The 22713-nt window shown below is 40.1% G+C and overlaps 1 protein-coding gene across 1 annotated transcript in view; it reads right to left on the bottom strand.

Moving 5' to 3' along the window:
- Nucleotides 1-2196: 2196 nt before the first annotated feature.
- CFTR (CF transmembrane conductance regulator) overlaps nucleotides 2197-22713 on the bottom strand; it is a 144135-nt gene continuing 123618 nt past the window's right edge. Inside the window, exons 23-27 of the mRNA XM_041002151.1 lie at nucleotides 21953-22108; nucleotides 12038-12127; nucleotides 4262-4434; nucleotides 3540-3645; nucleotides 2197-2437 (exon numbers count right to left, since the gene is read on the bottom strand). Coding sequence (XP_040858085.1) covers nucleotides 2237-2437; nucleotides 3540-3645; nucleotides 4262-4434; nucleotides 12038-12127; nucleotides 21953-22108 — 726 coding nt within the window. The 3' untranslated portion in view covers nucleotides 2197-2236. The remainder of the gene's footprint in view (nucleotides 2438-3539; nucleotides 3646-4261; nucleotides 4435-12037; nucleotides 12128-21952; nucleotides 22109-22713) is intronic.

A 22713-nucleotide genomic window follows, 5' to 3' on the forward strand; every position in this document is an offset into this window, starting at 1 on the left:
ATATTTTAAATAGTTGAAATTGTAGAGACAGAAAGGAGTGGAGGTAGAAGGCGATGGGGAATTACTGTCTAATGGGGAAGGAAGGAATTTCCATGTTGTAAAACAAGAGATGTTCAATGAACAGATGATGGTGATATTCGTACAGCAATGCCACTGAAGTGAATTTAAAACAATACATTTTATTGTATATTTTACTGAATTCAAAAGGATAACTGTAAAATCTGTGTCTCAATTCATCTTACTTTATCAGAAGCCTATGTCTGAAAGACTTCTGGTTCATGTTCCATGAAGCCTAATGACTAGAGTAAGGCACAGAGAAGATGGGACTAATGAATACATCTGGAAACCATTGAGCTTCACACAAATATATGGATTTTATTGACATGCATAGTTTTCTTACAGTTATAAATACAATGCAATCTTCTGAAGGGTTAGCTCAGAGTTAGGAAGGCAGTGTGCCCTTGGTAGGAACAGCTGGATGTGCGGTACCATCTTCTTCAGAGCTGCATCGAAGAGGCCACCTGTGTGCTGGGTGAGAATCTGACAGGAGGTCTCCTATCATGGGCCCTGATGATTCTCTCCACATTGTGAAGGTCAGTCATGGCCCTGACCAATTTACCCCGGACCCCTCCCACCCAACTTTGACATAATATATTGAAAATATCTAATGCCATAAAAATTCAACATTGCAAATATAAAATTCTTTCATACAAATATAATTCATAATATGATCATTATTAAAACAAAGCATTGTTATGCAAGAGTTTGAAACATTATCAAAATAAATATTTCCTAGACAAAATCTCATTTGCATCATAAAATTATAAAAAAAGAGAAGCATATAAAACTAGTTCATGATTGGCTCTTCTTTGGGGCATCTCTCCTTCCCTCTTTCCTTCATAGTGGACAGTGAGAAGCACATAGAGCTAACCTGCAAATAAATCACCATCACCAGTTGGACCAAAATGCTCATATCCATGTGTCCACTAATGCACTCATGGCCTACCGACCTACGCTCTTTCTACTGGCAGCTTTCGCAGTAAGAAGGGTTTTCCTGTGTCGGTCTGCAAAAACACCTTTCCAGTCACCCTCCAAGCCTGAGGTCTTAAGAGCCAGTTACTTCCTGGAGATAATGCATGTCAACTTCTGCATCAAGAGAGCTGTTACGTACCCACCATATGGGGCTCTAGCAGCCCTTTATCCAAATCAGAGATTCTGATGATCTGACAATCTGTTAGTTGAATTTTGTGGTGGGGCTGGATAACATCAACTCTAATTAGCATGCTTGGAAGGTCTCTTTCGTAACTGATCACCACATTTTGAACGGGGCACTTAGATACTTCCCAAATGCCTGTAATGGCCAGACTGAGCTGGGCTGAAGCTAGAAACCAGGAACTCAGTCCAGGTGTCCCATGTGGGTGACAGGAATACATAAGTCAGCCCCTCTTCCCTTCAGGGTTTGCGTTAGCAGAAAACTGGTGTCAGGAGCCAGAGATGGATACTGAATTCCAGTACGAGACACAGGTGTCTGCACCTATATCTTAACTTCTAGGCTATCTGGAACGGGCTTATTTTGATGTGTTGCCTTATGATGTTAACACTTCTTTGGAAGCATGACAGAGTGCTTGGTGGACAACATATGGCCATGCAACACCCAAAGCCAGGGACACATTCTGAGCAATGAGTCATTAGGCAATGCTGCTGTGTGAATATCGCAATTATTCCACAAGCCATGTGTCATATACCATCAATGATTGACAGAAACATCACCATGTAGTGCATTTGATGGTAGTTGTGTTTCTAAATATCTTCAAGATAGGAGAGAGGGGGATATAAATGTATGAACTGCTAAGGTTTCCAGTTATCATTCCTTAATCACATCTCTAAGTAGCATGATTTCAGGTCTTCGAGAACACAAATTAACCAGTATCACAGTGAGCTGAACATCTAACTTGGCTGACATTTATAGCTGCCTTTCCAACTACTACGGATGGACAAAGGCTTTCAGAGATATTGGACTGCAAAACCCAAGGGGTTCATCTTCCAAGATTTGAAGTACCTTTTGCCTCATTTGCCCATGGCCAGGAAGCCATCTATTCAGATCAGAACAATTTCCTTAGTTCTTTTCTCCAAAGAGTTTTGTTTTAAATCTTCATTCTTGTTTCCTGAAGCAGAAGCAACTGTTTCGCTCCCGGCTCTGTGAGGGACTGTCCCAGGTACAGATGTGTACTGCTCTCTAGAGCCTTGTTTCTTGGACGTCCTCTTCAGCCTCCTCCTTCAGAGCCGTGATGTGCGGGCGGGACTTGTGCTTGCTTGAGTTCCTGTGGGGGAAGAGCTTTGCCCTGTCCGAGGAGCTGATGGCCTGGCGGAAGAGGCTCTTCTCACTCAGCAGCTTCTGGATGGAATCGTACTGCCGCACGGTGTTCTCCTCTATGACCTAGGGAAGGGGCCGTTAGTCAGCTCTCCCACAGAAGGCAGGTCAGACCACAGTGGGGACAGCAACTGGCACAGGTACCAAGGAACAGAACAGCCAAAAGAAAATATAGCATCCAAAACTGTGCTTTTAGAGCTCTCAGGTTTATCTCACTTAATTGTTATGGAAAATATACCATCTGTGAAATTGGCAGTAATTGTCTACTTAGTAGCTGGAAAAAATTTTAATTAGTATAGAAACTGCCAGTGTATTTCTCCAGGTAACTTTAGAAGCACGGAGGGTACTTGCAGAGAAATGATTCCTGTTAGTTCTCTTAAACTCTGAGCCTACAGCACCACGAAGAGGTGAATCTTTCAACCATGGGCCTGAAGCTTTGGAATTCCACATTGATCAGGACATAGCTGATTTTAGTATGCTTCCTTCCCACACTATGACTAAAGGATGGAGAACTTCACGAACTTTCTGAACTTGCCCCTGGAAGGCACAGAAGCTGTGAGTCTACCCCCTAACTCGTCTCTCTCAGCTCTTGATCTGATGGTCACCACATAATGGTCACCACAATCCTTCATCTTCTCAACTTCCTTGTGACTAAACCTGAAGCTACTTGGAATGTCACATGAAGGAGTCTGTCTCTTGTGTGAAAACATGAGAAGATGGTTGAGAAAAGCACTAACCTGCAAGACAAATGATGACTACAACTCAATACTAAGATTAGAGCCATAACAGATTGTAAAGATAATTAGACCTATCCTGGACTGCATTCAAGGGAGAGCTTGTCGCTAAAAGAATAAGAAGGAATGTTTACAAGATAGAAGGGTCTTTCTTCTATGACAATCTCCAAATAAAGGTGTCAAGACGAATGCAAATCAAATTTATACCCTGACTTAGTAATATGTCACTAGCTTACTGAACCTCAAGCTCACTTCACAGCTCACACCAAAGCAAAAAGCTGTTTTGAGTCCAGCTGAATTGTTGTACAGCTTGTTTTGATGAAGAAATTTGCACATAGCAGCAATGTACAGCAATGTACAGAAACTATCACATATGAAATTCCTGTCAATAATTATAGTGAAATAAGATCCTAAGTAAATATAAGGAGGCTTACCAGAAATCGCTGGCATTCCAGCATAGCCTCTATCCTGTGCTCACAGAGGATCACTGTGCAGTCAGCAAACGCTTGTTTTAGAGTTCTCCGAATTATTTGGTATGTTCTAGGGAAGAGAGACACACCACCTGTAACTTCACAGAACATGAATAACCTGCCTTTCTCTTTAACAACATGCCAACTGTCTGTCAACAGTTCTTTAAATTTAGAACCATAATTTCTATTTACCTATTTTAAACAAAATATTGTTATAGATTTAGCCATAATCAGTTTTCCAACTATGGAGTAGATTGTTGAAATCCATCAACAGGCCAAGTACTTTGAAGAGAATTTCATAAGTAAGTACATTTTTAAACAGAATCACTAGCAGTTCTTTATTTTGAGGTATCAGAATGCTGACAGTATGAATAATGCAGGGAAGAAAATCTTAAGAATCAGAGCATGCCAGCGTTACTCTTTTACTCGTGTGTTGACCAAGGGGGAGGAAACTGTATGAAATTCCAAACCACACTTAAAAGAGTACACAGGGCTTTTAGGAAAGGAAACGAGCATTTATGTTCAAATAGTGACTTTTCCACTGGGTAGCTAGCTGTTCATATTATGGATGATTCCGACTTGTAGATATGATAGCCGAATGAGAATCTGTGTTCATATGCAGTAGGTCTCAATAATCCTGCCTCAACTATGCCATTAAGTTATTATTCAGAATCTTTGAAACTCACATAGGATCCAGATGAGCACTGGGTTCATCAAGAAGTAAGATCTTGGCCTTGCTAAGAACAGATCTGGCCAAGCACATCAACTGCTTGTGGCCATGGCTGAGCACATAGCCCCCATCCAAGAGAACGAAATCAAGCTTCCCAGGAAACTGTTCTATCACAGACCTGAGTCCAACCTGCAGGGAAAAAGAGGGAATGCAGGTGCTTAGAGAGGGCGAGTTAAATATTACAGGGCTAAAATCACTTAAGAAGTTGACACATGCTAAAAATAAACATGAGAGTTCTGGAAGCTTAGATTTCATATCCACCCCCTACCCCAACTCCTGCTATTTGATTCTGATTAAGCAACAGCATATTTAAAGGATCAGTCCATGACTTATTCAGCTCTGTGCTTTCTAACTCAGGAAACATCTAGTGAAAATGTACTATGTACCAAGAGCCTTACAGACAACAAAGAACGTGTTATCTAGTTCCTACAACATTCAGTGATTATAACGGGCTACATAAATAATTCCAACACACTTCCATACTGGGAAAGGTAACATGTACACAAAATAACTATTCACTCTCTCATGACATCTTACACAGGTAGGATAGAAAGACGCATACAAGATGGAAGGTCTGCTCTGTAAAACACGATCTCTTCCATCCTCTTGCTACCATTCATCTCTGTCAGATAGAAGATGACAGACAGCAGAGAAGCAGGTTTAAACAGGTATTTTGCAAATCCATGTTTCTGCACTGGTTTCTCATTAAAGGAAGTGTGTTTTATGAGAATTCATTAAAGTTTGCAAAGGGTTTCTGAGATAGAAGAGAATGTAAGCATACCCACTAAAGGGGATTACTCTAGTATATTCCCCAAAATGCAAACACAAAACTATTTTGGTACAAAAGAATGTAAAGAAAGGACATTGGGAAGGGAGCCAGAAGATGTGTCCCATTCTTTCTTCAAGTTCTCGGTTTTTATTATTTCAGTCTGTTATTCTGCTACAAACTTTCCCCTCTGGACACAGAAAACAATCCCCTTACTAGACAATTTGGAATGAGCCTCATAAAGAACTCAATACAAAAACCTGTTTGACCTGCTAACCAGGTGTGGATGGTTGTAATCCCCTTTGAGAGGATACAGTGCAAAACAAAACAAAACTATAAATGCAAGCAAATACACGATGCCCTGAGAACTTCTAATCCATAGGCTGGGAATTCGAAATCACTCTTTCTTCAAAAAATGTATTTATATTTTTATTAGAGGAGAAAAGGAGATACTGAAGATACAGAGAGAAAGATCTTCCATCTGCTAGTTCATTCCCCAGGTGGCCACAACGGCCAGAGCTGAGCTGATCCAAAGTCAGGAGCCAGTAGCCTCTTCCAGGTCTTCCACATGGGTGCAGATCCCCAAGGCTTTGGGCTACCCTTTACTGCTTTTCTGGGCCACAAGCAGGGAACTGGATGGAAAATGGAGCAGCCATACACGACCAGGTGTCCATATGGGATCCCAGCACATGCAAGGTGGGATTTAACCCACCTTGTGGCAGACTCTTCTCTGCACTTTCACTGAATTCTTTTATGTCAAGGCTATCAGTGACCACCAATGATCTAATGATTTTCAAATCTTGATCTTCAGTTATGGAATCATTTCAATTACTTTTAAATTCTCCTCTTACCAATCCCATTCTAGTGACCCTACTCTGGGCCGTCATTACCTGTGTAGAATCGTCCAGTTGCAATAAAAGCACTGTAGCAGTCTGCCTGAAATGCATGTCTAACCATATCATTTCTCAGCTGCAAAATCTACAGCGGGGATCAGCATTCTGGTGCCATGGTTTAAGACACTGTGATGCTGATATCCCATGTGGGTACCAGTTCAAATCTCAGCAACTCTGCTTCTCATCCAGCTTTCTGCTAATGTCCTCAGGGGAGAGCAGAATACGGTCCAAGTCTGGGGCCTCCACACCCATGTGGGAATCTTGAGTGTGGTTCTAAGCTCCTGGCTTTGGCCTGGCCCGGCCTTGGCTGTTGTGGTCATTTGGGGAGTGAACTAGTAGATAGTAGAGTTCTTACCCAGCCTCTCCCTCTGTCTATAAAATTCTGCCTTTCAAATAAATAAAGGTTTTAAAAATCTACTGGGTAGAATAAAATCTCAGCTATCTGTCTCTTATGCCATCAAAAGCATACAGAATCAAGACTCATTGTCTCACATTCCCAGCACTAAGCATCCTACTGTCCTCCAAGCACCTTGAGATTCTCAGGTTTGTGCCTTCTGAATATCTTTGATAATTTCTGAGGGCATCCAGGTACTTGGGCATGATAATATCTGTACAATTTCTTCCTGTCAGTCTGTGAGTTTCTTGGCAGTAAGTCCTGCTCTTCGTTTCTGTACCCTCTGTGCTAATCCTGTGTACACTGTCAGCTTCAGAAAACGCTTTCATTTATGATGCTCTCAGTATTAGAAAACTTTTAACTAACAATTGATTTTTTAAAAGATTTATTTATGTATTGGAAAGTCAGATATACAGAGAGGAGGAGAGACACAGAGGAAGATCTTTCGTCTGATGATTCACTCCCCAAGTGAGCGCAACGGCTGATGCTATGCCGATCCAAAGCCAGGATTCAGAACCTTCTTCCAGGTCTCCCACATGGGTGCAGGGTCCCAAAGCTTTGGGCTGTCCTCAACTGCTTTCCCAGGCCACAGGCAGGGAGCTGGATGGGAAGTGGGGCTGCCGGGATTAGAACCGGTGCCCATATGGGATTCTGGGGCATTCAAGGCGAGGACTTTAGCCACTAGGCCATGCTGCCGGGCCCAACAATTGATTTTTAAAGACATATTTTAAATCATGCTCTACAATGCAGAACCGAAACCAGGACTCATTCATCCATCCTTAAGTTTTGGTTCCTGTATCAGTCATTTATCATTCAGCTGAACTCACTTGCATTTGGCCACTAGATTTTAGGAGCTCCTTATTCTTTAAATACGTGTATCAGTATAATCTTACTTATATTTTAAACACAAATTATTTTCCAACCAGATGAAAAATCAACACAAATTTTAACTCAGATCTACCAAAACTAACAATTTTAATTCCTAGTTATTAAACATGAATAGATAAAAATCAACTGCAAAGAACTTTGGAATGTAAGGATTTGCCAGCTGTATGCATACTTCAAAATGTTCATTAAGAAAGGAGAAATTTTGCTTTACAACACAAATCTCAATAAAGTCTAGCAGTCTACAAAAAGACTAGTCATTTTACACAAGTTGTTGACTTTAGCTATTGTTGCACTCTGGAATGCTATCATGGAATAAGAGTTTGCTCTTGTAACAAGGACACATTAAGAAAAAAAGAAAATGAAAAAGTGAATTGTTGTTTAATCAAACAGTCCATCAGTAGGCAGCTATAAAAATAGATGCTGTCAACTCCTTCTGAGGCTCTTTGCTATTCTTCAGATTTTCCAGGGCAAACTTTCAACTTAAAAGGATACCATCTCTGCTATTTAACTTGTTCTCTAAAATAACTTGCTTAACCACCAGTAAGGATAGAAACTAGTTATAACTAGTCTAAAGAGCAAGCAGCTACCAAATAGGCCTTCGTCCTAAAATTAATAGTGCTGGGACTTAAGACGATTGACAATGCTGCAGTAGCTCCCTGGAGTGAGCCAGGCTGCAAGGCAGCTGTCGGCAGATGGTCTGGAGCCACTGTATTTTCCGCCAAGATCCTCAGACTCCTGCAGGCTCCTCATTCTCCTTACCACAACAGAGGGTGACACCTACGCTATGTGCATTTGAAGGCTGTCATGATTTTATATTACGTGATGGAAGGATGCTTTGCTCATTAATTAGTCAATATATGTTGAACACAGGCCACATGCACCATGTGACTCTAAACACTACAGAAGTCACAGAAACTATTACATGACCCCTAACTTAGAGGTACTTACAACTCAGTGGGGACATGGGAAAGTTAGGAGGGCAATGTCCATGCCATTTGAAAAAAGGCAAAAAAAAGAGTGGGGGGACAGGAGTAGGTAAGAGATATAAGTTAGAGCCTGGGAGCCATGGGCACATTTATGAGAAGAAGGAATGTGTGAGACGGGCCTTAATGATGAATAAAAGCTAGGAGTGAAGGTTTGATAAGTTTCCCAAGCATAGAGATTCTGGAAGAAGATACTTGGACCTGGCCTGCACTGAATGAAGGGATTGGCTCATCTACATTCAAGGTCTCTGAAACTCTTTTCTTCTGTTAGCCTTGCTTCAAGTTTCTTTAAATTCTCCAATTATCAAAACAAACGCACAGACTTAGAGCACAAAGGGAAAGAAGGAGCCAGTCTTCCAAGCCTTCAAGTTTGGAACTAGGTGCAAACCTTTATGATTTTACAGATTGATCAGCAAGAAAAAGGGTCCACACTGCAATCTGGGATCAAGACTAAGTTAGAAATAAAATATTTCTTGGCTTGGCCTGGTCACAATGTGTACTTATTGTTTCCATTTTGGAGAATGGGAAGTTTTGCAGGAGGACCAGCAAGTGCTACTGGGCTGACATTAGCTGTCTGGATATCGTGATTCTTTTCCTTCTAGAGACAAATGCTTGTCGTGGTCATGGGAGATCCAGGCCGGCTGACAAACATGCCTGTTTGCTTTTGACAGTTCTGGTTTACAACTTCGGATCTTTGCTTCTGTCTAGTTGAAAGTTTGACATACTCAGAAATGTCCTTTCAGAATGACTGATACTGTCAATCATTTAGGACTAAAAATCTGCCCCTGCAACTTTAAAATCTACATATTCACATGCTTTTTCTACTCCTTTGGCTTACTGGTTTGTTATATTATTGGTAGGTACCCTCAATAAAACCACATTATTCCTCAAAACACACAATAGTCTTAGAACATAACAGTTATTATTGTTTATGTGTACCAACTAATAAAAAGGGGAACAGTAGAAAATATATACATAATATGTAAATATGAACTATTGAAGTAAAAGCTAAACAGGAAACATGTTTCTATCATAGTGGTATTTAAAATCATAATCACATGCTTTAAAATTTTAGATAATTTTTATGATCCTACTTTGCTGTGAATTTTATTGTGACTTGGCAATACATACAAATTTTACAGTCTTAATGTCTTCCTTCCCAAGTTAGTCTCCCATCACACTGTGTTCCTGTAATTCATTCTCTGAAGTCACATCAAAGATCTTAAAATGTGTCACTTGCAATTTAGTTAATGTTTTCTTTAAAAATCTTTGTGTTTGTTGAGTAATAAGGAAATGTTGATAATGAAGACGGTTAAATCTAAGTGCATTTTATAAGGGGCATGTTAAGGTTGGGCACTCAACAGGTAAGTGTTTAACACTCACAAGCATTTCAAAGTTCCTGGCAAGATTCACTCTGAAGGGAGCTAAGGATGGGAAGAACATGTTGGATTAACATGAAGTGAGCTACGGGGACCAAAAGTGCAGGAAACAGTGGGAGAAAGTTATTCTCAAACAAGACCTTTGAATTTCAACATTGTTAGTTCTCATGATCCTATTCTGCCAACATCTACATGTTAACCTTGTTGAAGTTTAACAAAATTGGACAATTTGATTTCTACTTCTCTTTAGTACAATGCCCATGTTTCAAAAAATCATGTTTATAGCAAAAGTTTTCTGTTAAGGAAATGACAAATTTCATTCTAGCTGCACTTTCACCACTCATGATTCTTCTGTACAAAATTTTCAGTTTCAGTAAAATACATTTTGGATAAATATAAAGTGTTATTTTAGATTATTCCATATATTTCCTACATGATAGCTTAATAACTTTAAAGATGTTGTATGCCTCACCAAGGAGATGTGGCATTTTGCCTCTCAATGAGCATAGTTACGTCCATTAAAGCAGACTGTGAACTCTCCCAGTTCACATATCTCTCAGTGGAAATCAGTTAGAGGAGAATACCAAAGTGATACCTTCCATGGGCACAGCAATTGATTTAGTGTTTGTGTCTGTCCCCAATTTCGTATGTTGAAACCCTAACCTCTGAAGCGATCCTATTAGGAGATCAGGCCTTTGGGATGTGGTCAGGTTAGCGATGAAAGTATGCACTGAAAATATATCCATCTGTGAGGACTTCAGCAGATACCAAATCTATCATCTTGATCTTGGACTCCCAGCCTCCAGAAGACTGAAATAAGTGTCTATGGTTTATACACTTCTTAGCATGTGGGGTTCTGTCATAGCATCACAAAGGAGCTAGGACATAAATTGGTCCTGGCAGTGGGTGTCACTATAACAGATATCTAGAATTGTATGAAGTGGTTTTGAAACTGAATAATAGCTTAAATTGCTGTGAATAGGCCCTTAAAGTGAATTCTGTTAAGGACTCTGAAAGAAAAGAACACTACAAAGATAGTTACAATTTTCTTACAGAAAGTCTGAGAAATTGTTCATGGAATGGTGGTAGTATGGTAGACATTAAAGGGCATTCTCATATGTTCTCAAATATAAATGAGGAACATGTCATTGGCCAACGGAGGAAAAACCACTGTTGTTTCAAGTGACAAAGAGTTTGGCTGAACTCGATTAATTCCTCAGTGTCGTATAGAAGGTATAAATTCTAATCAAGGAACTGAATACTTGGCTAAGAAAAAATCTAAGCAAAATGTTGAAAGAGCACCCTAGTAACTCTGGGCTACTCACAGTAAAAAAATAAGATAATAAAAGCGAGAAAATGATTAATACAAAGAGAAGAGGAACTTGGAAAGTTCTCAGCATATCTATATCTTAAACGAGAAATTCTATGTAGGAGAGAACATGAGGGGTATGGCCAAATTTGGCAAGGAGATTACTATCAATCAGGCTTGGGATCTCTAGAGGGGTGAATCATAAAAATCCAGGGGTCAAGGCCTCTGACTTGGTCTGTCTGAAATGTGGGACTTCCCCCTCCTGTCCTGCCCCAATCAGGATGTAGACTTGCTTGGGACCTGTCTACTTTCTTTCCTACTTACTCTTTTCAGAATGAGAAGTTTTATCATAGGTCTGATGCAACATTTTATTTAGGAAACATAACATTTTTGATTTCACAAATTCATAAATAGAAATCAATTTGAGTAAGAATGAATCATACTTCACAGTCTTGACCCATCTGAGATAGATATAGCTCGGACCTTAGATGTTTAAGTTGACATTGGAACCAGTTAAAACTTCTGCGTTGCTTAGGATAGAAGGGAAATATTTTTTCACATGCAAAGGCCACAAAATTTGGGGGCAGAATGTTATTAGAACATAAAATAACGTTTCTGCCTGCCCTCTTCCCCTATATGTTGGATCCTAACCCTTGGGTGATGGTATTAGAAGATGGGCACTTGGGAAGGTAATTAGATTAGGCAAGAGAGCCCTCAGGAATGAAAGCTCACTCCTCCTCTGGTATAAAGACATGGCAGGAAGGCACTGTGTATGAACCAGGATTTATATCTGCTAGCTTTATGACCTCAGACTTTCCAATCTCTGGAACTGTGAGAAATGAATTTTATTTATTGATAAGCCTTCCCATCTATGGTACTTTGCTTCACCAGTCCTAACGGATTAAGACAGAGTCCAAAAGATAGAGTCTTGTCTTTAGGGAGAAGAATAGATCTAATCCAAAGTACTGGGTACTCTGAGTACACAATATTTTGTATTCCATTTTAAAAAATGTATGCATATGCAAATATATGTACACAAGTGTGTAAAATTTCTCAACTATGATAACAGCCCTTGTGAATGAGCTATTTGTTCTAAAGTAATCTAAGTTAGCTTTCTTACCTCCTCTGCAACTTTCCATATTTCTTGATCACTCCACTGTTCATAAGGATCCAGGTTTCTTCTGAATGTTCCAGAAAATATAAATACTTTCTGTAGCAATTAAGAAAAAAGAAAACATAAATATGTTAAAAATCGTTTCATTTTCCTCATCCTATTGTAAAGAATAAGTCATACAGGAAACTTTGAAAAAATTTAACACTCATGTACTTATAATACAGTTTCCTTAAAGTTACCATTTTATCATGTTTCCTTTACATATTTTTAAGAAGGAAAAAATGACATATAAACCCCTTAAAAAGAACTTTTATAATCCAAGCATCTTTAGAAAAAAGAGACTGAGAATACATTTGCTGCTAAATTTTTGCATTTAGAGTAATGCTCCTTGTTATAAGCAAATATGTACACAATTTTAAAGCTTTAATAACCATATGAGCTAAAATTGACTTGTCCACTTTATATTTTGCTAATGCATTTTCTTTGTATCCATCAGACAAATCTAACTTCCTAGGATATTTTTAACAATTTATACACTTAGTTATTTGAGAGGCAGAAAGATGGGGAAAAAAAGAGAGAGCTCCCATATATCTCATTTCCCCAAATGGCTGTGTCAGCATCTGGAGGCTGCACCAAGGCAAAAGCAGAGTAGCAAACTCAATCCAGGTCTTCCCACATGTGTGACAGGAGCCCAATGACTTCAGCCATGGCTGCTGCCTCCCAGGGCCTGCATTGACAGCCAGCTGGAATCAGGAGCCAGGGGCAGAGCTACGACAAGCAGCCATCCTAACGACTAACCAAATCATCCACCTGCAAAGCAATTTTGGAACTGCTTCAACTCACAGACACTTACTCAAACACACTGGTTCATCAATACACACCTCTGCTCAGAAATCAGTATAAAAGGGGGAATCACATATTTGCTAACTTCATGCATATTACCAAAGGGTGGCAATTGAGACTCATCTGAGTGAGGCGACAAAACGACTATCTAATCCCTGTAAAGAGAAGTGTGCATCTGTTATTCTGGGGCACTCCACCTGTCATATCACTATCTACTTGTGCCTGCCTGTAAAATCAAAAAAATGCCTTAGAAAATTACTGCCTCTTTGGGAAATATCAACAATTTTTAGTTCTCTCCTTACACATATGGGTAAACTGAAAGATCATTTCTGATGTAAATGTTCAGAATAATCTTTTTATCTTTTTCATGCATGTGAGTATTAATAAGTATGAAGATGAATAAAGAACAATCTTATTGTAAGCCCTAGCTTTTATAGCTTGCCATTGATGAGAGAGAATGAACGCTCAGTGTCCATCTGATCTGTAAAGTTTTATATGTGGCTGGCTGGCCACAGATTACTGTGTGTGCCTCAGGTAAAAGAGCAGTGTCCTCACCAAAGCCAAATTCAAGGGTGGAGGGCATATGAGAGACCTCAGCACCCCGGGGCCCAGGTATCATATCTCATACCTCAGCAACTCTCTAGACATGGCAACCAGAAGTTTTTGCAGCTATTTCACAGACTACATCAAAAATCAGGTTAGAAGGTACTTGCTTTGCTTTAGACAAGTGGACACAACAATTAGTACACGACTGAGAGTATCGTAAGACATCACAGACAGAGCTGTGCATCCTTCTCAAAACTTCTAAGTAAAGGGGAGTAACATCTGAATCAGACAAGAGGAATTTTGATAAGCTAAAGAGAATTCAAAAAGAAGTAGCTCTAAGAGCTTGAGCGCATTCATTATTTGAGCAATTGGGTTTATTTAGCCCCTGAAGTTCAAAGGTTGCCAGTCAATTTTGGCTAACACATACATCCTTTTCTGCAGTGGTTACTTATTCAAAAGGTTTCTAGATTTTTTGTGTGTGTGTGTGAAGGACAGGATGTAAACGCCGTGAGACAGTGCTGCTTGAGTCCGATGTGCACTGGCACTAACTGGGAATTAGATCTTTCCTTCTCCTGAGTATGATCTCCTTATACGTGCATGTCACCATAATTAGATTAATTATTTCTTGGTACAGAAAAATATTGGCATGTGAATAGCAGTAGATTGAAACAGATATTACTCAATGGCAGACATACAGATAGCCAACAGTTAGCTCAAAAATGACCATCATCATTAATCACTAGGAAAATGCAAATCAACACTACAATAAAAGATCACTTCAAAATGCCAAAAAAAAAAAAAAGAATGTGTTGGCCAGGATGTGAAGAACATAAATTGGTAAATTACTGTGGAAAACTAGTATGATAGTTCCTGAAAAAAAAAGACACATCTAATAAGAAACCACTGTGTGATCCAGCAATCCCACTCCACGGTATAAGCCCGAAGCAAACAACATCGGTATATCAGAGAGACATCTGCACTTCATGCTGGCTGTAGTCCCATTCACAGCGCCAATAAAAGCAAAAGGTCAGAGTGCTTGCCCACTGAGGAAAGGATAGAGAAAATCTGGTCATTCATACAGCGGAATATCAGTTATCAAAATGGATGGTTATAGGCATTTGGCCTCGTGGTTAGGCTGCAGGTTTAGACATTCCCACTCCAGGGTTGGAGTCCTGGTGCTGGCGCAGCTCTCCATTCCAACTCCTGGTAATGTGTACTCTAGGAGGCATCAGGTGATGGACCTGAACTGACTTCCTGGTTCTGGGCTTTAACCAGACCTAGCCCCAGCCATAACACACAGTTAAAAAGTAAATCCACAGACGGAAGCTCTGTCTGTCTCTCTTTCTCCCAACTTTCTACTGCTGCTCTACTAATGAATGAATTAATAACTAATTTGAACAGGAAAAATTCTTATCCAAAGCGAAACAAGTCAAGTACAGAAATACAAATACTTCATGGTTTCATGTACATGTGGAGTCAAATAAATGGTGATCTCAGAGAAATTAAAAATCCAATGGTTGTTATTTGTTCCTAGATGGTAAAGAGGGTAGGAAAAAGAAAAAAAAAAAAAGGAAAAAAACTGAATAATTGTACTAAGACATAGTTATCAGGGATATACAAATGAAAACCACACTGAGATTCCACCTAACTCCAGTGAGACTGGCCTCCATTCATAAATCTACTAACAACACCTGCTGGTAAGGATGTGGCGAGAAAGGTACCTTCCTCTTCTATTTGTGGTAGTGTAGGCTAGTACAACCACTGTAAAAATCAGTATGGAGCATGCTTAGAGAACTCCAAATAAATCTGCCAGATGATTCAGCTATCCCACTTCTGGGAATATATCCAAAAGAAATGAAAACTGTATATGAGAAAGGGATCTGCAATCCCATATGCAAAGCAGCACAATCTATGATAGCAAAGACATGGAAATTACCCAGATACTCATCCAAAGAGGAGTAATTAAAGAAACTGTGGTATATCTATTTTATGGAATACTACTCAGCCATTAAAAAGAATGAAATTATACCATTTGCAACCAAATGGTCCCAACTAGAGACCATTATGCTCAGTGAAATAAGTCAGTCCCACTAGGACAAATCCCAAAAGGACAAATATGTTTTCTTAGACCCAGCACTTAGACCCAGAGAAGATTCAGAGAGCTTCAGGTTCTCTGAATATATGAACAACAAGTTTTTGTAGACCAAACATGGAAACAAAGTAGAGAAATAATCTAGCCGGCTATCATAGACATGCTTTATTCTGGCGTGGAATGATAAGTTATGTTCCTTATTTGAGTATATTCTGATCAGTGGTCCATCTGTAATCTGCTGAAGCTCTACTGTCTGTAATTGGCTGAAACCCAGATTTTATTTAAAAAAAAAAAAAACTACTTAATTAGACTTCAGGTTGCTTATACACTAAGTTAGGTTTCGGTTTATGATGAAGGAACTCAAGGTAACAGTTTCCCACCCATGGCTTCCTGTTTACTTATTTTAACAGCAGGCAACGCTGCTGGGCTGTACACTGAAAAGTGGCTGAGATGAGCCCGGGCCTCTGGCCAAGTCGCTGGGGTGCAGGATGGGAAGCTCAGGGTCTGGCTCTACCTCCGGACTTCAACTTCTCACCAATGGAAGTCACAGGAAGCGGCAGATGATGATTCACGTGGTCACACAATCGACAGCCATCTGAGTGACTTCGTGGTTACCAGCTTTTGCCCTGGGCCAGCCCAGGACCAGTGCCAACCACTACAGGAATTTGGGGAATGAATTTGGGGGGCTAGGAAGTCACATGATTTGGCCAACATGGCACAGTCAGACCCATTGTGCAACAACAAAAAAAAAACAGATCCAAAACAATCCATCACAATGATTCAATGTCTTCTAAAGAAACTGTTCACTAATAGAAAACTTAGGGTGTGCAAATATTTAATATTTATTTAATGTCACATATGATATAAAGAGCAATTCTTGACAGCAAGATATAAGTAAAAAGGAGCACATTGTTCAGGAAGTAACCAATCTTTCTTCAAGTCTCAGGTCAGTGGAACGAGCTGATCCTACAGAATGCTCATAGGCACTGGTATTTTGGGGCAACCAGCAATGTACTTAGCACTGAATGCCAAATGAAATGAAAAAAAAAATGCCTTCTATTGTGATTGATTGTAGTATCAAGTAAGTAAAAGAGAAGGCTTTTTATTCTTAAGCACTTAGGTTTTTTTTGTTTGTTTGTTTGTTTTGTCTTGTTTTTAGGGCTCAGCACTACATTCACCATGTTTGGATCTGGAATTGGTCCAAATGCTTGCAATTATCACAATGGTTAAGCTTCCTTTTTTGGCGATGTCTGCAACATCTTACAAACTGAATCTATGGCATCAAATCCCATAGCCTATGAGCAAATCCAGAATGTAAAGTTGCATGAAGTGATGTTTAAAAATAAGTGTTAGGAGCAGGCATTGGGCAGCAAAGATGTCTAGAGCTCATACTGTAGTGCCTGGCTTGATTCTGGACTCAGCTTCCCACCAATACAGACCATGGCTGCCAGTGGACACTGATTCAAGTCACTGGATGCCTACTACCTAAATCAGAGATTTGGACTGAGTTCCCAGCTTCTAGCTAAATTCAGCCCTAGCTGCACCCTGGCCACAGTGTCTGCAGGCGTTTCGGGAGTGAGCCAGTGAATAGGAGCTTTGCTCTGTGTCCCTTTCTCTGTATCTCTCTGTATTTCTCTTTTTAAAATTTCTATTTTTATTATTATTTTCCATGGTCCAGTTTTGCAGATACAGAAATTCTTCCCTCCCAACTTCCCCCCCTCCACTCCCCCTCCCATAGTGTAGTCCTTTAGTATCAATTACAAGTTTAACATTCTACTAGTTAAGCATATCATGGCATTGTAGGTATAGGCAATAGCAGAGAAGAATACTACCAAGGTAGATTTAACTATTTCACAGGGAGTCTTTTATTTGGGAGTGGAGATGAATCTATTTTTCAAATAATAATAATAATCAACAGCTGTGTTGCAATAATGTCCATCAGCTAGAGAAAATGAATAAAGTATTTCTAAAAACATTACCATATGGGATGCCAGTGTTGCAAGGGCCAGCTTAACTGACTACTCCACTGTGTTTGCCTCAGTCCAGCTATTTTTAACCGACCAACTTGAGAGGATTTTATGGACTACCTCCATGTCACTCTGTGTGAACGCAATACAAATGTGAAGGAGAGATTATCCCTTGTCTTCAAGGAACTCATATAATACTAAAAGTCACCACAGTGACATATATTGTGCTTTCTATGTGTCACAGAGTAGTGTAAGTATTTTATATAGATAACTCACTCAACCCTAACAAAAGCATGATCAAGTAGTTACTACCACCACACCTATTTTGCAGGCAAAGACGCTGAAGCACAGATGGTCCAAGATTACACAGATTAAAACCTGAGACTTTGGGACCAATGCGGTGGCATAACAAACTAATCCTCTGGCAGCTAGCTGCAGCATCCCATATAGGTACTAGCTTGTTTTCTGGCTGCTCCAGCTCTCTGCTACTTGCCTGGGAAAGCAGCAAAGGATGGCCCAAGGGCCTTACGCCCCTGCACCCATGTTAGAGACCAGAAAACTGCCTGGCTCCCAGCTTCAGATCAGCTCAGCTCCTGCTGCGTTGGCCATCTGGGAGTGATTGGTGAATAGAAGACTTTCTGCTTCGTCTTCTCTCTCTTCTTTCTTTCAGATAAGGATAAATTAGCTGTTATTAAAAATAACAACAACACTGGTAGAACTGTAGTCCTTAGTAAAAAGTACTCAAATGTTTGATGATTCAGCATAAAGCAAGGTAAGCTGAGCTCCCATGAGCAAGTTGTTGTGTTCAATGCATTAAAAAAACACAAGAAAAAAATAAAGTGTTTTAATTCATATTTCTTAGTTTTTAAATTAAATTTTCCTTAGTTGAAGATGATTTTTAGTTTAAATCTTACTTCCTTAACTTAAATGTCTGCAAAATTTGCCATACTTAAAGGTAATTAAGCAAAGAGTTGCTAATGTGAATCTAAGTTATACCGGAAGTGTCAGAAGTAACCTACAAACTCCCATCTGGGACTGGAATGGGTCAAAAAACTCAAAGTAAGAAAATCTGAATATTGCTTTTAAAAGTTGAATCTGTGGGCAGTATGCAATGAAGACCACAAGGAAATAAGGGGGAAAAAAAAGCACAGCAGTGAGAAAAAGAAGGAGAAACCAATGTTAACAAAGACTAGAGTTTGTCATAATTACTCATACAATTCCCTGGCTAAGCCATGACTTCATTAAGGGCCACACTGAAAAGCTTGACTGAACTTAACATTTTGGTTACATTTATTTTTTCCTTTGAACTCTGACTTACAACGGTGTCATTTCAAGTTTTTTATTGGACATTCATAAGTTGCACTTGGATCTCACTTGAACATATCAAGGCCAACTGCTATCTCTCCCTCTTACATAACTTTACTTTATTATTACGCTGAGAACTGCTGACCCCTAAATTACAATGCTCTGATCTTCAGCCTCATGTTTTGATCCTATCTCCTATCTTTCTATAGCAGAGATGCCCCACCTCTAGGGTGGGAGTTTTGTGGGCGGGGATGGTATCACCATAAACCTGCATTGCAGGACAAGCCTAATCATTTCCTCAGAATAATTTGCAGCTTTTCAAAGCTGTAAACAAATCCTTAAAAATTATTTCATGCTTTCCATACATCCAAGGCTTAGCAAGGCTTATGGCTGGTGAGCTAATGGTATTTGCATCACCTATGCCAGTGGAACTCTGACTTTGAGCCTCATTATCAGACCTGGCACGGTTGCCTAGCGGCTAAAGTCCTCGCATTGCACATGCCAGAATCCCATATATGCGCCGGTTTGTGTTCCAGTGCTCCTGCTTCCCATCCAGCTCCCTGCTTGTGCCTGGGAAAGCAGTTGAAGATGGCCTTGTGTGGGAGACCTGGAAGAGGCTACTGGCTCTGGATTTGGATCAGCTCAGCTCCTTCTCTCCTCCTCACTATATTTCTGACATTCCAATAAAAATACACAAATTATTATTTTTAACAAAAAGCCTTATTGTCTCCTCTTTACTTCCACACACCTCGCATGTCAAAGCTGAATAAATCGAAGGAGATTCCACCTTGAAATGTACACCATAGCCTGTCTACCAGGTGGGTACATTCTCCAAGACAGACTTCTTGCTATAGCAGGGAAGCACAGAAAGCCGTTTGTCAGCACTGGTCCAAACTATTGGCATCTGTTGATTCCTCAGGAACTTCCGATGTCTCAGTGTCACAAATTTTAGATCAATATCCTTGCAAGGTGTGCAAGATGGGAGGAGGAAGAAAATTGGGAAGGCAATCCAAAAAACAGTTCTCTGTGAGTTTCCTTCCTTCCTTCCTTCCTTCCCTCCTTCCTTCCTTCCTTCCTTCCTTCCTTCCTCCCTCCCTCCCTCCCTCTCTCTCTCTTTCTCTCTCTTTCTTTCTTTCTTAATTCTTTCTCTCTTCTTTATATGAATAAGGCCCAATCCCAGGAAAGGAAAAGATTACTTAATCTGAACATCAAAAAGATTAGGAAAAAAAAAGTCTTTACTTAAACACCAAAAATAGATGAGAGGTTTGCCCTCCTCCTCTGTGGGCATTCACAAAATGTTCAAAAATTGTCCCTGGAGAAGAAAAACAGTATACTCTATCTGTAGAACCCTTGTCATATTGACAGGTTCTGTTTTCAAACAGGCATCTGAGAGAAATGTACAACAGCACCAGCCAGTACTTGCAAAGAAATCACTCAATGGATTTCTGGATTGTCTGCTTAATTCTTAAAATGCTTCACCTATTTACATTGTCTGCATGTATTCAGACATGTGCACTGTACCAATAATGATGTACAACTATTACTTGTTGAATTTTGGGAAGAAAGAAGGAAGGAAGGAAGGAAGGAAGGAAGGAAGGAAGGAAGGGAGGGAGGGAGGGAGGGAGGGAGGGAGGAAGGGAGGGAGGGAGGGAGGAAGGGAGGAAAAGGGGAGTTAGATGAAATACAGCAAAGTGTGGAAAGTTTTCTTGGGCAGAAAGGCAAGATGAGGGATTGTCATAGCTCTGAACTAATCAGTTCTCCCTCAGATCCAGCATATTTACGCAGTAAAACAAAATCTCTCCACCACATGCAGGTAAATTAATGGAGTCCTAGTGAAATAAATTGACTTTCATAGAGTTCTCTTATTGTAATGGGCTGGCTTGTTTGAACAAGAACAAAAAACAAACAAGCAAGCAAGCGAACAAAAACAGAACAAACAAACAAACAAACAAAAGCAAGCACAAGCTTCCCTGCGCTAAGAATTCATTCCAGACTGAAGAACAGCACTTCCCTGACAACCACTTGTGTTTCAGCTACTTCAGCATTTCTATCTGGCCTCATGCTATCACCTCGGGATACTTCCTTGATCTTAAACCAGATGACAATCCCCTTTTTCTTTCTGAAAGAAGCAGTACTGTTTACAAAACTCCAACCAGGACTGACCTTCTGGCAACATTTGTAATGTCTAGACAAGCAAATTCAAAGCACCAGTCAGACAGTTACAATATTTAGTGCCTCATTAGTTGAAAGGAATAAATGTCTCCCCTAAGATAAACTAGCAAGAAATGAAAAGTTGGGTTTTTTTTCCCCTCTGTCTGGATTTGTAGTCAGTCTGCCAAGACATGCTCCTGGCATTTTAATTTGGAGTTAAAAGTACAGAACTGTTAGAGAGAACCACGGTAGGACAATGAGTTCAGGGCTTATTAGTGTGAAGGGATGGGAATGGTCATGAAAACAGTGAGACTAGCCATGGAGATGGGAGCAAACACTGACAGAAACACAGCAAATGCCTTTCAAATTCAGGCCTACATCAAGCCATCTCTTGGTTTCCACTTGGATCATCGTAAACAGAAATGGTGGCTGTTTCTCTTGCACAAAAAGACAATGAACCAGGGAGCCTAGGGTTACTTTGTGACTCCAAACACAATGACACACACACAAAAAACCAAAATTACAGATCAATCCGAGACAGTTCTTGCTATCCAAAGAACAAAATAAAAATGCAGCCATGACACTATCTATTTTCAGGTCCGTTACCTGGAGTGTGCTGGTGTTTGCTGTTTTCGGAGCATCTTTCACGTTTTGTTACAGCATTTCTCAACCTGCTGTGATTACTAACTAGAAGCTCAGACCACTGAAGCAGCGGGGAAAATTGCTGATACTAGCAAGCACTCTGGGTTCTCATGGCACATGATGCCTTCTGAGAAATGTGATAAAAAATAACAAACATTTCAACAACTCTATGCTTCACAGAGCATTTAGAAAACTTTTAGAGATATGCTTTTCTCTCTATGAAAAGACTACATGACCCACACACAAAAGATCAGCAATGCTTAAAGAATCTATTTGACAGAATAATGTGAATTTCTTAAGTGCAAGTGTCAAATAATGATTAGAATGTAACGCAATCTTGAGGATTTTTGTTCCCGACTAAATCTCTTCACTCACCTGAGGGATCACTCCGAAGGCTTTCCTCCACTCTTGCAGACTTATTGAATCCCAAGACACACCATCAATCTGGATTTCTCCTTCAGTGTTCAGCAATCTCAAAAAGGCTGATAATAAAGTACTCTTCCCCGAGCCAGTTCTTCCCAGGAGGCCCACCTGTCAGGTAAAGACAACAGAGTCACTTCTGTGGCAGAGAGGCCATGCTACACTGATAATTCTAACAGCACGTCAGCAACAACCATCAGGACAGTCTCTCCCACCAGCAGGGACAGACTTCTCATTTATTCATTCAAATGCTTTTCACGATCTCAGATCTGAGTTGACATGGTTTGGAAGAGCCTTTCTAGAATGAGATGCAGATTTCTGAGGAAGCTCCCTGCTAACGCACCTGGGAAAGCAGCCAGGTGCAAGTTCAGGCTCAAGGACTTGGATCCCACTCACCCCACGGGAGACCAGAGTTCCAGACTCTTCCCTCTTCAGCTTTCCTCAGCCATTCGAGCAATGAATCAGTGAGTGGGGTGTGTGTGTGTGTGTGTGTGTGTGTGTGTGTGTGTGTGTGTGTGTGTGTGTGTGTGTGTGTGTGTGTGTGTTTTCCCTCTCTGTGTAACTTTTCAAATAAATAAATGTTTATTTACAAAAATGAAAAAAAGCTGGCTACACAGAACCATATCTGGGGATGGTGTCATTTGCCACTGACCTTCATTAATGACAAAAATGCTGGAAAACACCTGCTTTGCATTAAAGAAAAGCAGTAAAAAGCA

The sequence above is a fragment of the Ochotona curzoniae genome, unplaced genomic scaffold, assembly GCF_017591425.1.
Source record: "Ochotona curzoniae isolate NIBS_2020 unplaced genomic scaffold, NIBS_Ocur_1.0 scaffold_2476, whole genome shotgun sequence".
Classification (NCBI taxonomy): domain Eukaryota; kingdom Metazoa; phylum Chordata; class Mammalia; order Lagomorpha; family Ochotonidae; genus Ochotona; species Ochotona curzoniae.